The 19,710-nt window shown below is 43.2% G+C and overlaps 1 protein-coding gene across 1 annotated transcript in view; it reads left to right on the top strand.

Moving 5' to 3' along the window:
* The window catches only part of DGKD (diacylglycerol kinase delta), a 52,413-nt gene that overhangs the window by 17,682 nt on the left and 15,021 nt on the right, over positions 1 to 19,710 (top strand). The window contains exons 4-18 of the mRNA XM_015871048.2: positions 6,988 to 7,092; positions 7,721 to 7,853; positions 8,320 to 8,426; positions 8,940 to 9,065; positions 10,215 to 10,317; positions 10,814 to 10,976; positions 12,988 to 13,096; positions 13,855 to 13,994; positions 14,663 to 14,747; positions 15,249 to 15,343; positions 15,443 to 15,542; positions 15,697 to 15,970; positions 17,722 to 17,883; positions 18,628 to 18,756; positions 19,243 to 19,339. Coding sequence (XP_015726534.1) covers positions 6,988 to 7,092; positions 7,721 to 7,853; positions 8,320 to 8,426; positions 8,940 to 9,065; positions 10,215 to 10,317; positions 10,814 to 10,976; positions 12,988 to 13,096; positions 13,855 to 13,994; positions 14,663 to 14,747; positions 15,249 to 15,343; positions 15,443 to 15,542; positions 15,697 to 15,970; positions 17,722 to 17,883; positions 18,628 to 18,756; positions 19,243 to 19,339 — 1,928 coding nt within the window. The remainder of the gene's footprint in view (positions 1 to 6,987; positions 7,093 to 7,720; positions 7,854 to 8,319; positions 8,427 to 8,939; positions 9,066 to 10,214; positions 10,318 to 10,813; positions 10,977 to 12,987; positions 13,097 to 13,854; positions 13,995 to 14,662; positions 14,748 to 15,248; positions 15,344 to 15,442; positions 15,543 to 15,696; positions 15,971 to 17,721; positions 17,884 to 18,627; positions 18,757 to 19,242; positions 19,340 to 19,710) is intronic.

Here is a 19,710-nt window from a genome sequence, read left to right as displayed (position 1 = left end):
AGATGGGCCTTAAATGTACGCTGTGGGGGATAACTGGACTTCTAGCTTTGCTGCTACATCTTCCTCCCCAGCATGGGATGAGAGACCTCAGAAGTGGGCGAAAAGACTTCCTTATATTGGGACATGCTTAGTTACACCAGGCTATCACCAGGTGTCCTGGGGGAGGTGGTTCCTCACCCTACTCCTTCCTACACAGGCATGGATTGCCTTGTTAAGGTCTGGAGAAGAGAAAGATCAGAGAAGAAGGTTTTTTCCCTCTTCCTTTTCAACAGTCTTCTTTAAATTGGAAAAAACGACAGTGCCCGCTGGCAAGTTGGCCTTTGCTGGGGGTTGTTGTCTGTTCCACACCCATGTGTGCACACATTCAGAAATCGTACGCTCTCTGCTAGTGCACTTCATCTGTTTATATTGGCAGCTGTCAGAATTTCCTTTACAAGCAACTGAAAATATGACTGGAGCCGTGCATTGCCATGCCTGGGATCACTCTGCTTTTTTTCTCCCCCCTCTCCCTTCATTAAGTGCAGCTCAGTCCCCGTTTCCTATCAGAACCGCCGCAATTTCAAAATACTTTGCTATTTTAGTCATTTGTGATCCAGACTTCAGAGCAGTTTTTTTTTCTGCTTGAGAAAAAGCCCTTTGGTAACCAGACCCTTCTGAGTCACTGTTAGTCAGTGAAAATAGTCATTTAAAATCCTTTCATGTCAGGGGATCTTAGGACTCCTAATCCAGCCTCCTGCAGGAACTGGTCATTAGGCTGCTCGCATTGGGAGGCAGCAGTTCTGCAGAAAAACACATCCAAGGGAGGACACACGAGAGGAAGGAGAGTCTGGAAGAAGTTGCTCTGGGTGGAGAGATCTGGTGATTGCTGTCTGCTACTGGATGGCTCAGCGATCTGTTAGAAGGTTTTGAAAGAGATGAAGCTGCTGCGAGTGAAAGAGGTCAGAGTGAGAGTTATGAACTTTGCTGTGAGATGGGATAGATAGAGGGCTGGAAAGTAAAGGCGGCTGCTTGTGAAGAGCTGTTCCTCAGGGAAGTTCACTGCTCTGAAGTTAACGCCTGTTACTGCCCATGTGCCTGAGCACTGGGAGCAGGTGTTTGGTGACCTGTTTGCTCTGTGTAACCTTTGTGCCATGGCTGGTGTTTTCTCTGGTTCCCTGAACAACCTGCAGATTCCAGCACTTTCTCCCCTTACAGGTGAGGACGCAGGCAGAAAAATTCTGACACACCAGGAGGACGCCTGAGTGTGTGGTGTGTGTGTAGAAGAAAGACTTCTTGCTGCACATATCCTGCTCTGTTTTGATGGACAAGGAGAGGCTTGTGAGTTACAGGCACAGAAGGAGCTCTGTCTGGTTGCTGTGCCTGTGATGCTTCCACTGTTGTTGTGCATGTAAGAGGACTGGTCATGGGGTGGTGAACCCAGGGTGCAGAGCTGCTGGCTTCCTCGGGCTGCTGACAACAATTCCTTTCCTTCTGTGCTAGCTACCAGCCTCTTCATCTCAGCAGAGGTTTCAGGCTGTGAGGAGCTGCTAACAATAGGCTGTCAGTAACAGGTCATTTTCCTGCCATAGGCAAGGTCTTCTGTTGCTCAGTCCTGTGATTTACTGGCTGCTAGCCTTGATGTGTGTGAGACCACTGAGCCAGCAGCTGTACCACTGGGGAGCACTGACCTGCCCCTCTGTTCCTCGTGGCTCTGCTCCTGTTTGGACAAATTGGAAGGTTTCTCTAAAATATCCTTCCCAAGTGGACTGCTTGTCTTTGAGCAGTATGGTTGTGTCTGGGAGCTGTTCCTAGCAGGACTGCATCTTTTGGAAGCAGATGAAGACAAGGATGCATGTGTACATCTGCTTCATGAGCAGGGGAGGATTGGAGCTGGTGCTTGGTGCTGGGGTGCTTTGGCACTTGGCATGGCAGCCGTATGGGTTCCCAGTTGGTGCTCTGTCATCCACGTACATCTCTTGTGATTAGTATGCACAGACTACTGGGACTGTCTGCATTTCATACCTGCTATCATTGCCAGTGTTCTTCTTGCATAAAGTAGATTTTGACAGCCGCTAAGTGGTTCCAGAAGTCCTGAAATCTCTGTCTGTGCTCTTCTCCCCAATTGCCAAGAGCAGGAATGTGCCTTGTTTAGGAGCAGAGTTTCCAGAAGCATGCAGGAATGTGACCCTGGTATGAGAGATGATCATTTTCCCAGGGAACATGCTGTCTGCTTTCCCACTGCTGCATCAGAGTAGATAGGGACTGGGAGGAAACACAGAAAGAGGGTCAGCATGAGCTGGGCTTTAACTGCAGCAGGACGTGGTAGTGGTTGGAGAAGGTGGTTTTACAGCATGCAGCCACCTGGCAGGTGAAGTCCATACTGCAAGAAACGAACCTAACAACACAAAAACATTCCTGAAGTGTTTCAGTACAATGTTGTATGAAAAACTTACTTTTTCTTTCCCCTTCAGGGCAGCATCCAGGTTTCAAGGAAAGAGAATTATACGAGTTCAGGTGTGCTTTGGTGTTGGTAAATATGCTGTGATTCTTAGGTCTAAAAAGCTGTAGCTGACCTCAGCAGTGGGTTATCAGGACCGAATTTACTGGTGAAACTGGTTGAAGGCTGAACTGCAGATGGGCTCTCTGTGGAGGAAGACAAGCCTCCATCTCCCATGCGTGTAAAGGCTGATACTCATATTATTTCTCTCTTCAAATAATAGAGACTCACTAAAATCACGTTGCCCAAGTTTTGCTGTCCTAATAGAGACTGATAATCCAGTCTCTTCCTGAGTGTTTTGTTCATGGGAAGCCCAGTGCTTACTCCAAGATACAGAAGCAGAGGCAGTGGTTACTTGCAGCTGCTGGCTGTCGTCCCTGCCTTTGCCATGTGTGATCAAGCTGAAATTTTTGCTTGCACCAGCACCATTTCCTTAGCTGTTTTATTTTTATAGTTTAGTTCCTTGGCTCAAACTCCAGAAATTCCTGCTGTCCCTCTATCCACATCGACTGTTTTGAACAATCTGGGATCCCTTTGGGGGATACATAGCTAACACCTTTGGACACAGAACTATATTTGAACGGGATATGAGTAAAAAGGAAGCAGTCAGAGTGAGCAGGTGTTCTCGTGCACCCACTTTTAGCTTATCCGAGAAATGCATCACATCAGAAAAACTATATTTAGCAGAGCTGGTTGTCACCCCCCCCCCCCGTCTCCCCCCTGGTGTCACTTCCACCCCGCAGCACAGCCCCAGCCAGCTCTGCCATTGGGCACCTCCATCTGAGCTTGGCTTGCTGTCTCTTGTGGTCGCTGAGCTCACCAGCACCGCTCTGATAGCAAACAGTGCACTGGGACAGGCTGCTGCTGCTTTGCTGAGAAGCTTCAAGTGCCAAAGGGGAAGTGGGCAGAGGTGGCAAAGCTGTCTTTGATGGCAGCAAGAGCAGGGATGAGGATTGTCCTCCAGCTGCTGGGTTGCTCAGGATAGGAAAGCACCAGGGGATGAAATATAGCAGATTTCTATGTAAAATTTATGCCTAACATAAGTAGTTATTTTTGAGCTGCCTTTCTAATCCAATTATTCCCAGCTGTTCATTGGAGGAGGACAGCCAGGGACATCCAGTCCATTTTTAGAATGTAAAATGAGCAAATTCGGGGGGTTGGTTTTGTTGTTTGCCAGCTGGCCTGGTCTGAAATGTCAGGAACAAAGCAGTGTTAGTTTTGGATGGGAGTGTGTGGGTCAACATAGGGTGTGGGGCGAGGTGAGCAGCCTGCTGGGGGACATGCACTGCTGGGGACGGGACGGTGGGGGTGAGGGTGGTTGTGGATGAGCATCAGGGGAATATCAGTATTTCAAGACATGGTTAGGTTTTCTTATATGTAGATTTTTATTTATTTTTTGTAATTTTGAGTGATCTGGCTTGTTGTAAACTTGGGCAGCTCCTCTGCACAGCGGTGCTTGCTGGGGGCTTTGCCAGGGGTTTTGTTTGAAGCAAAGCCTTTGTAATTGAAGCTGTGTCCTGACTAGAAATGTCTTTAGGCCTTACTGCCTGCTCTGTGGCTCTCAGCACTGATAGCTGATGGGCAGGTTTTGTTTCATGGCTGTTATAGAGCTCTTTGCTGTCAGCATCGGGACTCAGTGAAGTTGCTGAGTGCTGAGCTCTGGGCCCAGCTGCACTTGGGTGGGCACCCAGCTCCTGTAGTCTGGAGAGCCACACCCAGAGAGCTCAGAAGCGTTTGGGATCCAAAAGTTATGTTCGTTTTTCATATTCCCTTTTTAGGAAGAATGAGCACTTTTAATTTACGTAATTGCTCATATCTAGATAAAACTCAGAGCTGTTTCAGTGCACGAACACTCAGAGTTCTGTCGGTCCCCAGGCAGGGCAAAACTCTATGAGATTATAAATAAATCCTAAGACTTTGTATTGTCGTTGCATTTATTTTCTTTCTGACTCGGATCAAGGCACCCCCCTGTCCTAGCTGAGAAGCGATCAGTTTGTTGTTATTGTGCTCTCCCTCTATATGAGAACAAGAGGTCAGTGGATGACATTACTGCTTTGTAAATTTAGAACAAATAAAAGGAAATGCTACTTCACCTAGTGCGTCGTCATCCTGTGGAATACACTGTTCCAGGATGTTAGTCAAAAGCTGTGGCTGGAACATAAAAAATAGCCAGATTGTGCTCCTAGCTGGATGCTTGTGCCCAAGGGGCTGCCCGGCCTCATGGCTCAGAGCAGCAGCTGTGCTGTGAGCACCACTCAGGCCTGGGGGAGGACTGTTTCTTAGGGAGAAGATTGCTGAGGCTCCTTCTGGTGGTGATGAGGATGGCTGCTTGCTGAGTGATCATCAGCCTCACCCAGCCAGCGCAGATGTAATGGTTCCTGGATTTCTAATTATCCTCAGTAAAACATGTAAGTGTAGCACTACTGCAGGTTAAGCAGAAAAACAGCTTTGTGTGCTTGCTTCCTTTCCCCAGAGGAAAGGAAAAAAAAATCTTACCTGTCCTTCACAGTGAAGCCTGATTGCCCTCCTTAGAACAAGAGTGAGGTCTGAGATCGTGTTCTGCTTCCCATCTCTGATAATACTGCTAAATCCCAATGCAAATGTTGGTTTAGTGCTGAGTGATGGGGAACGTTGTTCATCAATTCATCTCGCACAAAGCGGTGTTTTATTTACAGTTCTGTACAATAGACCCTCTATTTTAATTCTGTGACTCTTTGTCTGGATGGTTCAAGTATGAAGACCTTGATCTCTTTGTTAGTCTTCTGCCTTACAGGCTTATAACTTTATTTGTTCAGCACAAGGTTGTCTGAAGCTGAATGTGGAGATTTTAAAGCTGATGCAGTTTTCAGGTTTGATGATGTTTTCAGGTGCTGGTGATTCCTCTGTGTTTGACTCTCTCCAGTGATCCAGGATGTCTGTAGCTTCACAAATGAGCTCTTGGCTAAATTCTCTGAGTTTCTGTCTATTATACCATTGGTTTAAGTTTCACATCTTCCAGAGTGACTTAAAAATAATATTGTGCATTTGCCTTTTTTTAACTGAAGAGAGAAATAGGAAAAAGTACAGCCCTGAATGAGTGTGTTCTGTTGATAATTAGTGTCACCAGCTGCTTTGAATTATTTTTTCCTTCAGCATGCCAGTGACTTGTTGAGTGAACTGGTAGCTTCTCTTCCAAAGCTGCTCTTTTTGAAGCAATAAAAGGTCCTTGGAAGATTGGACTTTCCATAGGGTACTGCTGTATGTAGGCAGTTATGGATGTTCCAGCGTGGGGCCCTGCTCTGCTTCATTTTTCTTGGGTAATATTGTTCAATTTCAACATACAAAAACCGTATTTCTAATATAGGTGCCTCATTAAGGTTGATGTTTGTAGTGTGTTTTTCTAGGGGCTGTCAGCACCTCGCAGTAAAATTTGTTCTTGCAGGTAAATGTGGCAGTCTGTCCTACAAAAGAAATAGATTCTGAAAACTAAGATAAAGCAGAATCTTTTAGGTACATCTTTTTTTTTTATTATTGGTGTTGCATCTGCATTTCTTACCATGTGCTCCAAGCCATTTGGACATCAACAAGAAGCTTGACGTTCGACTTCTGATGTTTTTTACTCTGTTATATGGATCATAATGAGAGAAGTGAGAAGGAGAGCAGAAAACAAGTAGTTAGCAGGTCTTATACTAGGGTGTGTGGGGGCTCTTCGTGTTCCTGAGCAGCACCCCTTGGCATGCCTGGATGGGCACGTGGATCTCATCTGCCTCACCTGTCTGGACCCCAGCTGAATGGACAGCCATATGGATGTGGTCCGCTGAAGAGCCAGGAGCTTTTATTTCTCTCCGCTGCTGCCATCTGATAAACCAAGAGAGCATCGGTGATAGCTGTGTGGAAGCTTGTATGGCTGCCTCCTTGGGCCGATAGCATCCTTGGCATGGGGTCTGGCTACCATGGGGAAGCAGCCCAGGGTAGAAACACATGGTCCTTTTGGTCACTCTTGGTATGTGAGTCACTGAGCTGATGGGATGTTGGTTTGTCTACCAGTTTGAGGGTTTTGTCCTCTTAGATGCCTAGTGTTGCACTTTCAGTCTGATACACCAAATATGTGATCTAGTTTGTTAATTGATAGGAAGTGGTGTATTGTTCTGTTAACAAAGTATTTTAATGCTGTTGCCAATTTTAAAAGTACTTTAAAAAAACAACAACTTATGGAAGATCTGCACATGCAGTATATTAACTCTTACTGTTCTGTGCTTGATTTGTATTGTGCAGTTACTCAGATATGAGGCATTTCCTTACTCAATTCTGTATTGAGAATGAGAACTAATAACTCTGTAGTTCTGTAAATTTAGCAGAAGAATTAATGTAATCTGTGATATATATATATGAAAGCATAGTTGAAAGATGTAAATGACTTGTGTTGTGCAGCTTGTTGTGTCTGAAAATAGTGTCAGTAAACTGCACTTGTGATAACATGTTCTCTCCCTGTCTCTCACTGACATGCCCATTAATTGTGTGTCTCTCTTCAGATTATCACTCCATGTCGGAAGCTCATCCTTTGTGCTGATAACAGGAAAGAGATGGAAGATTGGATTGCAGCACTGAAGACTGTACAGAACCGTGAACATTTTGAGGTAATGGGAAAATGTGTTCCTTGTACTCTGTGCATCCTCTCCTAAGCAACAGCTTGTTATGAAACATAAAAAAAAATATTCCATTGCCTTCTCACTCTTCAGTTAACTCCCCTGACTTAGTTCACATCTTGCCTGCTTGCTGTTCAGTTTATTTCAGTGTATCTGTTCACTTTCTGGGACTTTAATTAGACCAGCACTGCCACCAAAAAAGAGCTGTCTGTGTTCTTCCCTCCTTGAAGCTCATCTGCCTGCTGTCCTCTACTATGCTGGCACAACCATTCCTTTGCTATGCATTAAAATGAACTGGGGAACTGGTCCTGCTGGAAACTTAATTTAAAAAAAAAGGGAAAGGGGAAGGATCGACATCAGCAGATAAGTTCTCCAACTTTTTTGCATATGCACACTTGCACTGAGACAGGCAAGGGAAGCAGCACAGGAACAAGCAATCTCTTCTGGCATAAGGAGCTTCTAGAGCTACTGTGCATAAAATTCATGTGGCCAAACAATTCCCTGCTAAAAACGTTGTATTTCTGCCTTCTCCCACTGTTGTATGCAAGTTTTTGTTCTAAGGGTAAAAAAGTCTTATGTTGCTACCTTAGATCTTGCTGTAATACGTTTATTTTATTAGTCTACCCAGTACAGCATGGACCATTTCTCAGGGATGCACAACTGGTACGCCTGCTCACATGCTCGGCCAACATACTGCAATGTGTGTCGGGAAGCATTATCTGGAGTCACATCACATGGGCTCTCATGTGAAGGTAAGTGTTGCTTTGTCTCCTGTTTGGGGAGCAGCATCTTGGTAGCTTGTCCTAGACGGCTTTTAAGAGGAGTATTGTTAACAGTCTGCAAGAAGGTGATGTAGAAAAGCACTGCATAATAAACCCGACTGAGCCACAGGCTGTATACCTCTAGCGTGAATGAGGCTACTTTCATACTCTGTAAAATGACGTAGGAGTGTATGACTCCATAAATCATGCCAAATTGAGCAAGGTGATCATTAAACTTTGTACAAGCAACTGGTGAAATTAGTGAGGCAAAAATTAACAGCTAGCTCATCTTACTCAGTATGCTTAGAATTGGTAGTTTTGGCAGTGCTAACAGAACTGATGTGTGCCCATGCTTTCTTTTGGAGCCAAGTATGGACACATGGGAGAAAGCTTTTGCACAAACTGCCACATTATATGTTCTAAAGCTGGATTAATATGTTGTTCTTCTTGTCTCTAGTGTGCAAGTTTAAAGCCCACAAGCGGTGCGCTGTGCGGGCTACCAATAATTGCAAGTGGACAACTCTGGCCTCTATTGGGAAGGATATCATTGAGGACGAAGATGGGGTAGGTGTTCATCTTAACTCTTCTAGCCTTAACTTGATGTGTAAGCACTGGTATGTGTTTTCTGCACTGTATAAATGCCGTTTGTGCCTTTATGTGTTAGTGGTGTGGTATAGGCATGAAATTCAGTGTGAAAAGCCCAAGCAAGGCAGTGAGGATTCCTTAATAGCAGGAGATGCTTGCTGTGGGCTAGGGGAGTTGAGGTTAAATGGTTGGAGGTGCAGGGAACCTGTTCTGAGTTTTGGGAAAGGAAAGACAAGTGAGTGGTTGGAACAGTATCTTATTATATCAGATGCCCGATGCACGTCTTTATTTCCTGAGTTGCCTGAGCATTTGAGCCTGATGTAAACTGCCCAAAGAGTTTTTTGGGTGTTTTCTAGAAGTTGCCCATGCTGTCCTCAAAGAGTGTGTTTACAGACTTGCATTGTGTATATCTGAAAGCCACAGTGCATCCTGCAGCCTTGAGTTGCATGCTGGTAGGTCCATGGTGGTTCTCTACCTCTGTTTCATTTGCAGATCTCAATGCCACATCAGTGGTTGGAAGGAAACCTGCCTGTGAGTGCCAAATGCACTGTGTGTGATAAAACCTGTGGCAGTGTCCTGCGTTTGCAAGACTGGCGCTGCCTTTGGTGCAAAGCCATGGTAAGTTGAATGAATGTGATGATTCCAGTAAAAGGGTAGTCTTTCATCAGCTCTACGGTGTGTTCCTTTAATGTCATTTACTTAAAACAAAACCTCTAACAGTGCTGACAGTATTTGCTCTGAAGGGCTTCATTGTTTTCTCCAGGTGATAAAGAGTCTGCAAGAGGTAAGAATTTGAATTGTGCTGAGAAACACCACTGTGATATATAAAAGTAAGACCTGAAATTAATTAATGCAAATTCATTTTCTTTTGATAGCCAGCTTTTGTAGAATAATCTAATTATTGTAGATATGAACCAATGCCTCAGGTATGAGAGATTTTAAAGAGCCGCTCTGTGGCATTTCTACAAGTTGAAAAGATGCAACAAAAAAGATTATAAAGAATACAAAGCTATTTTGATAATGGTAGTTTCATTTCCCATTGCAGTAGGTTTATCTTGCCTAAGCACTGTAGTGGTACAGGTCTTCTGTGTTTCTGGTTGTCTCTGGGATTCATAAGGGAAGTATTATGTTGTATGACTTCATGGAATGTTACAGGGGGGTGCTCAGACCCCAGACAAACCCTCTGTCTTGCAGACTTGTAATATCTTAACTGCCTTACTCCGTATTAGTTTTGTGTGGCGTGATTAATCCCTTCTTCTCTCACTTTTTGTGTCCTTCATGTGCTCCTGCCTCATCCTCATGAATTCTCAGCTTTTTCTTTCATTGCTACTTTTGATCACTTAATCATAGGCTGGCTTGACTTGGGAGGGACCTTCTAGTTCCAGCCTCCTGCTGTGGGCAGGGCTGCCACACATCAGATCAGGCTGTGTAGTTGTCCAGCCCAGCCTTGAATGCCTCCAGGAATGGAACATCCATGGCTTCTTTGGGAGGCTAAGATTTTGAAAGCACAGCACCTGAAGGCTTTTAAAGCCCATAATTTGTTATCTGGTCCTCTCCAAACTCACAATGCTAGTCTCGTGAATTCAGATGTTGGAAAACGTACATATTAATGTAGAGTGGAGGAGAGTTAATAGTAACCTGGTAGATCATTCTTTAACGTAACCTAACTGATTGACATTTCCTAGGGATCCTTCCCTCTTGCTTTCTTTCTTACCCTTTAAAACCTCTTGTTCCCAAAAGGTTCTGAAATGAATTTGTTTGTTTCAGGTACACACAGCATGTAAAGAGTTGTTGCCAAGCAAGTGCCCTCTTGGGCTATGCAAAGTATCTGTCATTCCTCCTACTGCTCTTAACAGCATTGATTCAGATGGTAAGTATCACTACTAAGTGGTGCCTTCTTTCTCTTCTTCTCAGTCATAGTCCTTCCAGTTAACACTGTTAATGCCAGATTCTGTTGACTTAAAATTCTACTTGTGGTGCTGCTGACATTCCAAACTAGAAGATCTTGCTGAAGTGTTGTGTTGAGCTGTTTGCTTCACTCTTGCATTCAGTTTATTGCTCCGTAAAGTCACTATTTGCTGAGCTGCAGCTGTTAACATTTATGAAGAACCAACTCTATTGCAAAAGTGGTTTGAGAGGGCTGGGGAAGCTGCAGAATTTGGCATACTGTTAGGTGATAAGTGTGACATTTGGCAGCATGAGCTGTGGTTCATGCTGGATTCAGGGCTGCACACACTTGGCATGTACCCAGTGAGTGCCATAAGCATAGGGAAAGTATTAACTTCAAACTAGACTATGGCGTGTTGTTCGTTTGTTTTGTCACTCCATCTTTTCCTCCCTCCCCTTCACATCTTTCCTTAACTCAGGTTTCTGGAAAGCTACTTGCCCACCTTCTTGCACAAGTCCTTTGTTGGTCTTTGTCAACTCAAAAAGTGGAGACAACCAGGGAGTAAAATTTCTACGAAGATTCAAGCAGCTACTGAATCCAGCCCAGGTATTTGACCTTATGAATGGAGGACCTCACCTTGGGTAAGCAGATATTCTATAGATGTGTGCATTCCCTGTAAACACCAGCAAAGCATGTGGGACTTATTTGATTATAAGCTCATCTTCAAATGTAACAAAAAACTTAATCCTGAGAGAAGGCTGGATACATGTGAAGTCTGGGGGAGTTTTTACCTCTCAGAGTTTACTGTTATTGATAAACTCAAAATATATGCTGTTGAAAAAGACAGTTATATCCATTCGTCATTAATAGCAGACCAGTTTGAGGGATTTTGGAGGAATTCCAGCAATGTTCCCCTGGAAGAAAACCAAGCATGGAAAGATGAAATCCAGAAGAAGTCCAACAATGGATTTGTAACAGATATCTTGAAATTCTGTCAATGAGTTTTAAGTTAAATCAGGTGAACAGTCAGATGTCAGAGATAGCAAATGAATACTGTTAAAATGAGATAAATCCAGACATAACCTGGTTAAGTGTGTGAAACATCCATCCTTTAAAGATTTAATGGCAATGCTGATAAAGTGTCACTTAAGAATGCTTTCAGTTGCTTCTGATCTAGGGGACATTTCAGGTTTGTTTACAGGATTTCGCTAGAGTAAGTATTGATTAAAGGAAATGAGAAGAGCTGTGGAACAAATCCCTTTACTGTGTTTCTGCAGCTCTGTTTAAAAAAGAAGTTTGATCTCTTAGTTTGCTCCCTCTGAACACTTCTGTTGCATCAGATTTGAGTAACTTTCTCATGAATCAGTGCTTTTTATAATAAGAACTAAAACAGGATGAGCCTCCATTGTATTTTTCTGTATTTAACTCGAAGTCTGTGACCTGCAGATGCAGGCTGCTAAGTCTAGGAGCATCCATTCTGAAATGAGAGATCACCAAGAGCTGCTCTGAACTGTTGTTCATATCATAAGACCTTGTTCCTTGCCACAGCGCATTGCAAAAGACTGACCTTTAAAACTGCAGTGTGCTATCCAAAGGATGTGCTTGGCTGATAAATAATTTACAGAGAACTATTAAAATTAAATGTTTTTCTTCTTCCTCATCCCAGTTGGGCTGTGCCTATAAGCAGGAGCGAAGGAAAGGAAAGCTGTAGCACATATTCTCAAACAGCTGCTTTTGTTTGCCTTTTTAAAAAGGAAGTGATGGTACAGATTAAAGACTGCTTCTTAACAATTCAAACACTCTAAACTTGTGCCAGTCAAACTGTACCATAAGATGTTGTAATTGCTGATAGATGTGTCAGTAATGCTTGAAGAAGTAGAGTTTCACATGCTACAGCAAATCCTTTCGAGGCAATAAAGAATAGGTTAAAATAAATAAAAGCAGGCAGTAGTTCTGGGAGGTGTTCACTAAGAGGCATAGTTTCAAACAGCTTAAGTAGAGGTTGTTTTTGCATTTAATATTCTGGAAAGAGTAAATAAGAGAAGTTCATGCTTGTCTTGGTTGAGTGCTGTTCTCTGCCTGCAGGACAGATGAGGTGCCAGAGAGTTGATTGATGTTGCTTTCCCAGAAGCTCTGAAGCTTGAGAGGCTTTATATCCTCTTGCAGTTGTCTGCTTTCTGAATGACTGCATCGAGTTCCCATTCTACTACAAGTCTTGCTTTAATTGGCGTGGCCTTGAGTGTGGAGGCAGTGACATCAGAGCGCTCTCACTAGTGACAAATAACTAGTGTTAGTCTGAAGGCAGCAAATGTGCAAAGAGGAATTAATTCAATGGATAATAGCTATCACATGCCTGTTTCCTCTTCTGTTCAGACAAAAGTGCCTTGCTTTAGAAGGAGAGTGCATCTGGGACATATTTCTGTAGTGAATAGCCATTGTAAATTGCTTAGCTGTATTAATAATAATTCCTTATTTATAATCGTTTGAATTCCTTTGTAGTCTGACAGTGGCCTGTATTCATTGCGAAATCAGAGCCTGCTTGAAGTAAATCTGACATGGTTGTAACCCAGATTAGAATTGTTTAGCATTCCCTTCTGTAGCAGCTGATTGTTCATCTTTCTTGTTGCTTTTTTTTCTTTCCCTTCTCTGTAGTTTACGCTTATTCCAGAAGTTTGACACTTTCCGGATTCTGGTTTGTGGTGGGGATGGAAGCGTTGGCTGGGTTCTCTCTGAAATTGATAGCCTCAATCTTCACAAGCAGGTACCTGCTCCATGAGCTTGGTTGGGTGTAGGAAGTATCAACAGCAGACAACTTCTGCTGATCATACAGTTGTGGTTTGCCCTGGGACTGAAGCTGCTGAAACTTACCATAGCTGTATATTTGCAGTCATTTTCTGCAAGAAGCAGCACTGAACTAATTTATTCTTATCTACAGTGCTCCTCTGTAATTTCCTTCTACTAGATCCCATTTTAGAGTGGCTCTGGTTTAGTCCTGCTCCATTGCCAACAGGAACTTATACTTGAAATGAGCTGCAATTAGAAAACAGGGATTTCAACGATAGTCGCAATTCTCATCAATTCCCTTTAATTCTCATGCTGTTTCCAAGCCCTGGGATACCTAGAAATTTCATTGGAATAGAGATGTCATACAGTGTTTAATTCATTTCCATTTTGTCTAGGAGATGGCTATGCTAATATTACAGAAAAGGCAATGTCGCCACCTGATGGTTAAATTAGTCCATCAGTAGGATGGGGTGCCTCCTTTTAGCAAGGTGCTCGTTGTTGTAGTGGTACTACACTCCTCACTCAACTGACAACTTACTTAAGAGCAGAGGGAATTTTTCCTTATTTGCAAGCTTTTTTGACTGTTTTTTTCATCCAGTGGCTTCCCCTCCCCCTGGGACTAGCTGTTTCTCAATAGCCAGTCTTTGTAAGGAATCAGTCATGTTACTTTTGGCTGTTTGTGGTTTGTGTTTTTCCATTTGAATATCAATTTTTATTTCCTTTTCTCTGATGCAGTGCCAGCTGGGAGTGCTGCCACTGGGAACAGGGAATGATCTTGCTCGTGTATTAGGCTGGGGATCTGCTTGTGATGATGATACCCAGCTCCCACAGATCCTGGAAAAGCTGGAGAGGGCGAGTACCAAAATGTTGGACAGGTAAATAATCAATGCTGAGCTGCATCTGTTGGGCTTCTTAGTAATTCCAGTTTGAGTTTTCTTTGATAATCTTCTGTCAGCTTTCATAAAAAAAAAGGTAGTTATGCTTTCTGTGTCACTGCTGCAGAATTGTAATAAGGGAAATGGGTGTCCAGACATTGGCCCACTTTCCTTTAGGAATGCAAGGCCAATTACAGTATCTGTGCTTTCTTTTCAGTGCAGTTCTCTTACATTTTAGTGGGACTTTATTTTAAAGTTAACCTTGTTCCAGAGTTCTTGTCAGTTTAATTTGACAGCCTCACATGTGACGTTTCAAACTGGCTTTTCTTGGGAAATTTGAAGCAATTTATCTTGAGTTCAGCTTTTAAATGAAAGCTGAACACAGAAATTGACATGTTTATCTCTTGATAGCCTGTATATCTTCATACATTTTAAACTTCTTGTCTTTAGAACTGTACTTTGGCCTCTGTGTTCTCATGTTGAATTGAGTAATGCTCATTGAATTGCTGTGAGGAAGGAGAGAAGTAGAGAGAATGTGACTTCCTTTCATTCATGCCCCTATCAAAGTGCTCTTCATCCTTCTTGAGTTTCTAACCAGTTAGATCCTCTGGGTAAAGGCAGAAATCATCTGCCTCGTGGTGACATCTATTATGCCTCCTTTTCAACAGGTGGAGCATTATGGTGTATGAAACCAAACTCCCTCGGCAGGCCTCCAGTTCCACAGTCACTGAAGATTTCAGTGAGGATTCCGAGGTACTTTGCAAGATGCAGAAAGGGCATCAGAATGGACAAGAAGAGAGGCAGTGGTCGAGTTCATCCTATGGATGTCATAGGACCTACAGAGATCCTGGGGCTTTAAATCAGTGAAATATTAAAGAGGAGGTTGAGGTTAAACAGAGTCAACAACCATAGTGGGGGAATGCTTTGGGACAGGAGAAAGGAAATGATTGGCTGCTCTGCTCTTGTGATGTTATGTTGTTGAAATTGTGGAAAGCTGCATAGCAGTCGCAGGAACTTTTAACACTGGGCTTTTAGAGATACCAAGAACTGCACTGCTGATGATTGATTGGTTCAGAATTAGTTTCCTTATCAAAATCTAGTCTTCAATGGGTAAATAAATTCTGGACCACAGAATTTTTCTAAGGCAAAAAGAAGCTACATAGTGTTAGGTATTCTCTGGGGAGCTGGACCTAAACATTGTGTGCTCTAATGTTGGGAGGCAGCACCCCAGTGACTTGTTTCTGGCTGTCACAGGTGCAGAAGATTCTCTTCTATGAAGACTCTGTTGCTGCTCATTTGTCCAAAATTTTGACTTCTGACCAACATTCAGTGGTCATCTCCTCAGCCAAGTGAGTACTTAAAGAAGAGTTATTCTAAATGAAAATTGGACTGTGAAAATCCCAAGACGATCCTTGCATGACTGTGTTTCCCTTACCATCTTTGTCTAGGGTGCTTTGTGAGACAGTGAAAGATTTTGTGGCTCGAGTAGGGAAAGCCTATGAGAAGGCAACAGAAAGCTCAGAGGAATCAGAGGTCATGGCCAGAAAGGTAAGACTGAAAAAATGGCTACGGCTTCCTACTTCAGACATTGAAAACTGTTGTTTTCAGAGAAATAGGATAGCAGCAGTTCAGCAAGCTCTAAAAGCTTGAGCTATCTAGACCTATTATTAGTCCTGCTTAAAACTTCTTCTTCACCCTGTAGTGTTCTGTCCTGAAGGAGAAGCTGGACTCGCTATTAAAGACACTGAATGATGAATCTCAAGCATCTTCATCTCTGCCAAACCCTCCTCCCACCATTGCAGAGGAAACTGAAGATGGTGATGGGTCAGGCAGTGCTTGTGATTCTTCCAGTGACCGGTCAGTGGGCTCATCATGTACTGCACGGCCCCAGATATTTCGCCCCCGGGAACAGCTCATGTTGAGAGCCAACAGCTTGAAAAAAGCCATTCGTCAGATTATAGAGCACGCAGAAAAAGGTAACTTGTTAGGAGTCTTGTGGCTTATTAGTGGCTCTTGAGAATTAAGTGTTTCCATTATTCCAAAGGAGAGCGGTATTCTTTAGTAACAGCAGCTTTCATTAGCTGCAGAAGCTGTTTGGTTGCCCTGGCTGTCTAGTTCCATCTCTGCTAAGCCCACATTGCTTGGTAAATGAGTCTGAAGTTCAAGGTATGTTCTCCCCAAAGGGCTGGTTTAGGAAGTCACTACCCACACACACTCTGTTCATTTGGGTTTCCTGTCTGTCCCCACCCATACCACAACTGTGTCAGTACAACTGTTTGTGTGGTCTTGCTGTAAAACAGATCTGAAAATAATTGGGAAGAAAGTATTTTAAGTATTTTAACTTGGATTGTTTCAGAAATCTCTTTATACTACAGCCCAGCAAAACAATGCAGTGGTATGACTGAAAGGGCAATGAACTGTAGCACAAGGCAAGAGAATGCAGAAACTTCTTAAATGAGCTTTCTTACTGGGAAAATGTTATAATGCTTCACCTTGATATAAATCGATCCTGTTCCTGTGTTAACTTCCTAGGCAGGTGACCCTCTTCTCACTTTGGCCCTTATTATGACCCCAGCCACTCACACCTCTAGCTCTAAGTTTCATTTCCTTCAAAAAGCTTCAGTCTCGCAGATGTTAGTCATAAACCCGCTAAACTTAGACCAAAGGAAGTATTTAACAGTTTCTTATTGAAGATAAAAGCATTGAAGTTGCAGATGTTTGTCCATGTATACCTGAAAATGCATTGTAGAGAGCAACAATGTAGTAAGTTGCAAATCTTTGCAGTGTTACTTGGATTTCCAGCACTGCATTTCTAATGTGCAGCCGTTGCTGAAGGTGAAGATATATGAAATGATGGAAGTTAAGCAAATAGTCTGTTTCTCTGAAGTAGTGATTGTGACCTCAGGGCTGCCTCATTTTGCTTATCTTGATCTGATGCTTTTTGGAGTTTTTTGAAGCCCAATCAATTTGCTTAATCCAGATATATTTATTTGTTTGTTTTTTTATTTATTTGCTGGGTTAGCGGGTTGGATTTCCTTGTGGATAGTTCTCGTGAACTGCCAAATCAGCACAAGGTGGGACAGGGGCTCTGAAAGAAGTGGTGAGCTGGTAGATCAGCTGTACTCTATGAGAGGTCACTGGGGAGGTAGCACTGTTGTTTACATTTGGTTATTTAAGCAGCATGCTAGTTTAATTCTTGCCAGTTCTTGGGCAAACTCCAGTTACGTTTCAGATGTATTTATTCAACTTGTCCAAACCATTTTCCTTCTTCCAAATGATGTGATTGGATTCTTTTCTTTTGTTTGTATTGTTGTTTACCAAGTTCCTCCTGGTTGTCTTTTTCAAGTGACTTGTCTTATTGCCCAGCTGCAGATTAAGCAAACAGAAAATTCAGTTTGATCAGTCATTTAATGTCCCACTGGTTAGAATTTCTGGCAGCATCTGAACATGACTAAGTGGAAGCCCATCATTTGCAGCCCATCATTTGGGTGCTTCTGTTTAGAACCTCCCTGCTGAAGAAAGCAATAGACTAAGCCATCCCAGTTCCAAAAGCTCTCCAGAGCAGAGTTTAGGTGAGGCAGAGGATACAGGAACACTTTTTGTTATTCCTATACTTTCATATAAGGAATCAACAGTAGAATGGTACTCTAAAGGTCTTATTTCTGTAAGTGGGGAGGTGTTTTCTTCCTAGAAAAGTTGCAGTCACCTACTTTCTCTTTCTTTGTAGCTGTAGATGAACAGAATGCCCAGACCCAGGAGCAAGAGGGCTTCCTCCTTAGTCTGTCAGCTTCTGAGGAAGGCAAGGAGCTAAGGAACGAGGACAAAATCTCCCTGCAGTCATCACACAGCAGCAGCTATGGATTGTCCAAAGGGAGGAGCCAGCGAAAAGGTATTGCTTTGGGGCTGCCACTGTGCAGCTTTCACCTGCAAACTGCAGTTCTGTTAGTTGTAAGAAGTGAGGGATGTGCTACATGTATTACCTTCCACATCATGTTCTCTACTTCTTAACTTCAGATGCCTGGCTTTGCATATTTCTGTGCTCAACCCTGTGTTCACATGCACCATTTTTTGATATGTTGCTGATGGTCTAATTTCTTAGTGTATGGCACCTAGGGTTCTTAACACTCAGCAGTGATCTGCATTCTCCTGGCTTCCAGTGCTTGGACAAAGATGGCCTTGAGAATTTTTCATGTCATCTACCTGATGACTTATCCATGTAAGCTCCTGCCATCTTGATGGCACGGAACAGAATCCAGTCAGTTTAAATAACTCAGTTATGTGAACAATTTTAGAGATCCTCAGCTGCTCTGAGTTTATTTGGAATTAACTGAGTATGAACCGGGAGCCAAATACACTGTCTGTTGTGCTGCTGGCACCAAAAGATTTTTCTCATCTCTATTTCTCATATTTGCCTGTCACATTTCTGCACCTCTGGTCTGTGAGGTTTTCTGACAGCACATACACTGCATCTCTGTCTCTTAATGACAGTTTCTGTGAGCTCTTTTACAGTGGCCAGAGTGTTTTTCTCATTCACTGATTCTTAACCCAGTCTCACTGCTCAAGTTGTGCTGTTATGTGCTGGTCTGAATCACATCATGTTTGTCAATAGCCATGTTTGTGTTATATTTTACAGCATCCAAGTCTCCTTGTGAAAGGCAAATAAGCAAAGGAAGTTTATCACTGGGCAGTTCTGCATCTCTTCCTCCCCAGACAGGAAACCGGGACAACTTGCCAATGCTGAACACAAAAATCCTCTACCCAAGTGAGTGTAATACTCACCACTATTCATTCAAGCAGCCCACTGGAGTATGGGTGATGACAACACAGGCTTAAGGCTCCATATAAAACGAGACATTTTTCCTTTTGCTGGGTCCACTTGGAAATAAATCTCTTTGTAGATAACTTTGCACTAGAACAGAACAGTTGAGGCATGGGGTGATTGTAATAATTTTCAATACAGTTGAGACCTAAACACAGATTTCTATTAACGCTGTGCAGTGTCAGAATTTATGTGTCAGTTACAAGGAGATTCTGAGCTAAAGGGGAGCTTGAGAAGGCTGATAAGGTGCCAGGCAGATGAAAGAAGTTTCTGGAGAGCAGCAGCCGTGGACTGGGAGCAGTAGTCTGTGTGAAGACTGTGCAAACCCAGCAGCATTACAGCCTTATGCATCTTGTGTAGCAGCTTCTCCATCACTGTTGTGCCATTTTTCTACCTATCATGATCTTCCCATTGCCAATTTTCCTACAGATATCCGTGCTGGCATGTCCGGGTCTTTGCCTGGGAGCTCTGTCATCAGCCGCTTGTTGATCCATGCTGATCCCTTCAACTCTGAGCCTGAAAATCTGTGAGTATGCCCAGTTGAAGTCAGTGGGCATTTCCAAACGAACATCAGCATTGTGCTGACAAGTAGAGACATTTGGAGTGCTAAATAATGCACTGCAGCAACTCAGAGTTATGTAATGAAGTAATGTGCCGGTGCCTGCGAGGGTTGTCTTATGTAGCTCTTATACATGCAGTGACATGTGAGATGCACAGTACAAGACTTTTAGGTTTTAGGTGAGAGAATGAAATCCAAATCAGTTTTCTTCCAACACTTAGAGATGACTCCAGCTTTCAGTGAGCAGGCAGGAAGTTGGGTGGGAATTGGCACCATGGAGGTCAAAGAAAGCTCGTGGACAGGGCACAGTAGGGCTAACAGGTAGCTAGTGTGATGTG

This window comes from Coturnix japonica, chromosome 9 (assembly GCF_001577835.2).
Source record: "Coturnix japonica isolate 7356 chromosome 9, Coturnix japonica 2.1, whole genome shotgun sequence".
Lineage (NCBI taxonomy): Eukaryota > Metazoa > Chordata > Aves > Galliformes > Phasianidae > Coturnix > Coturnix japonica.
The sequence above is the reverse complement of the archived record's forward strand: the minus strand, read 5'-3'. Positions and strand labels throughout refer to the sequence as shown.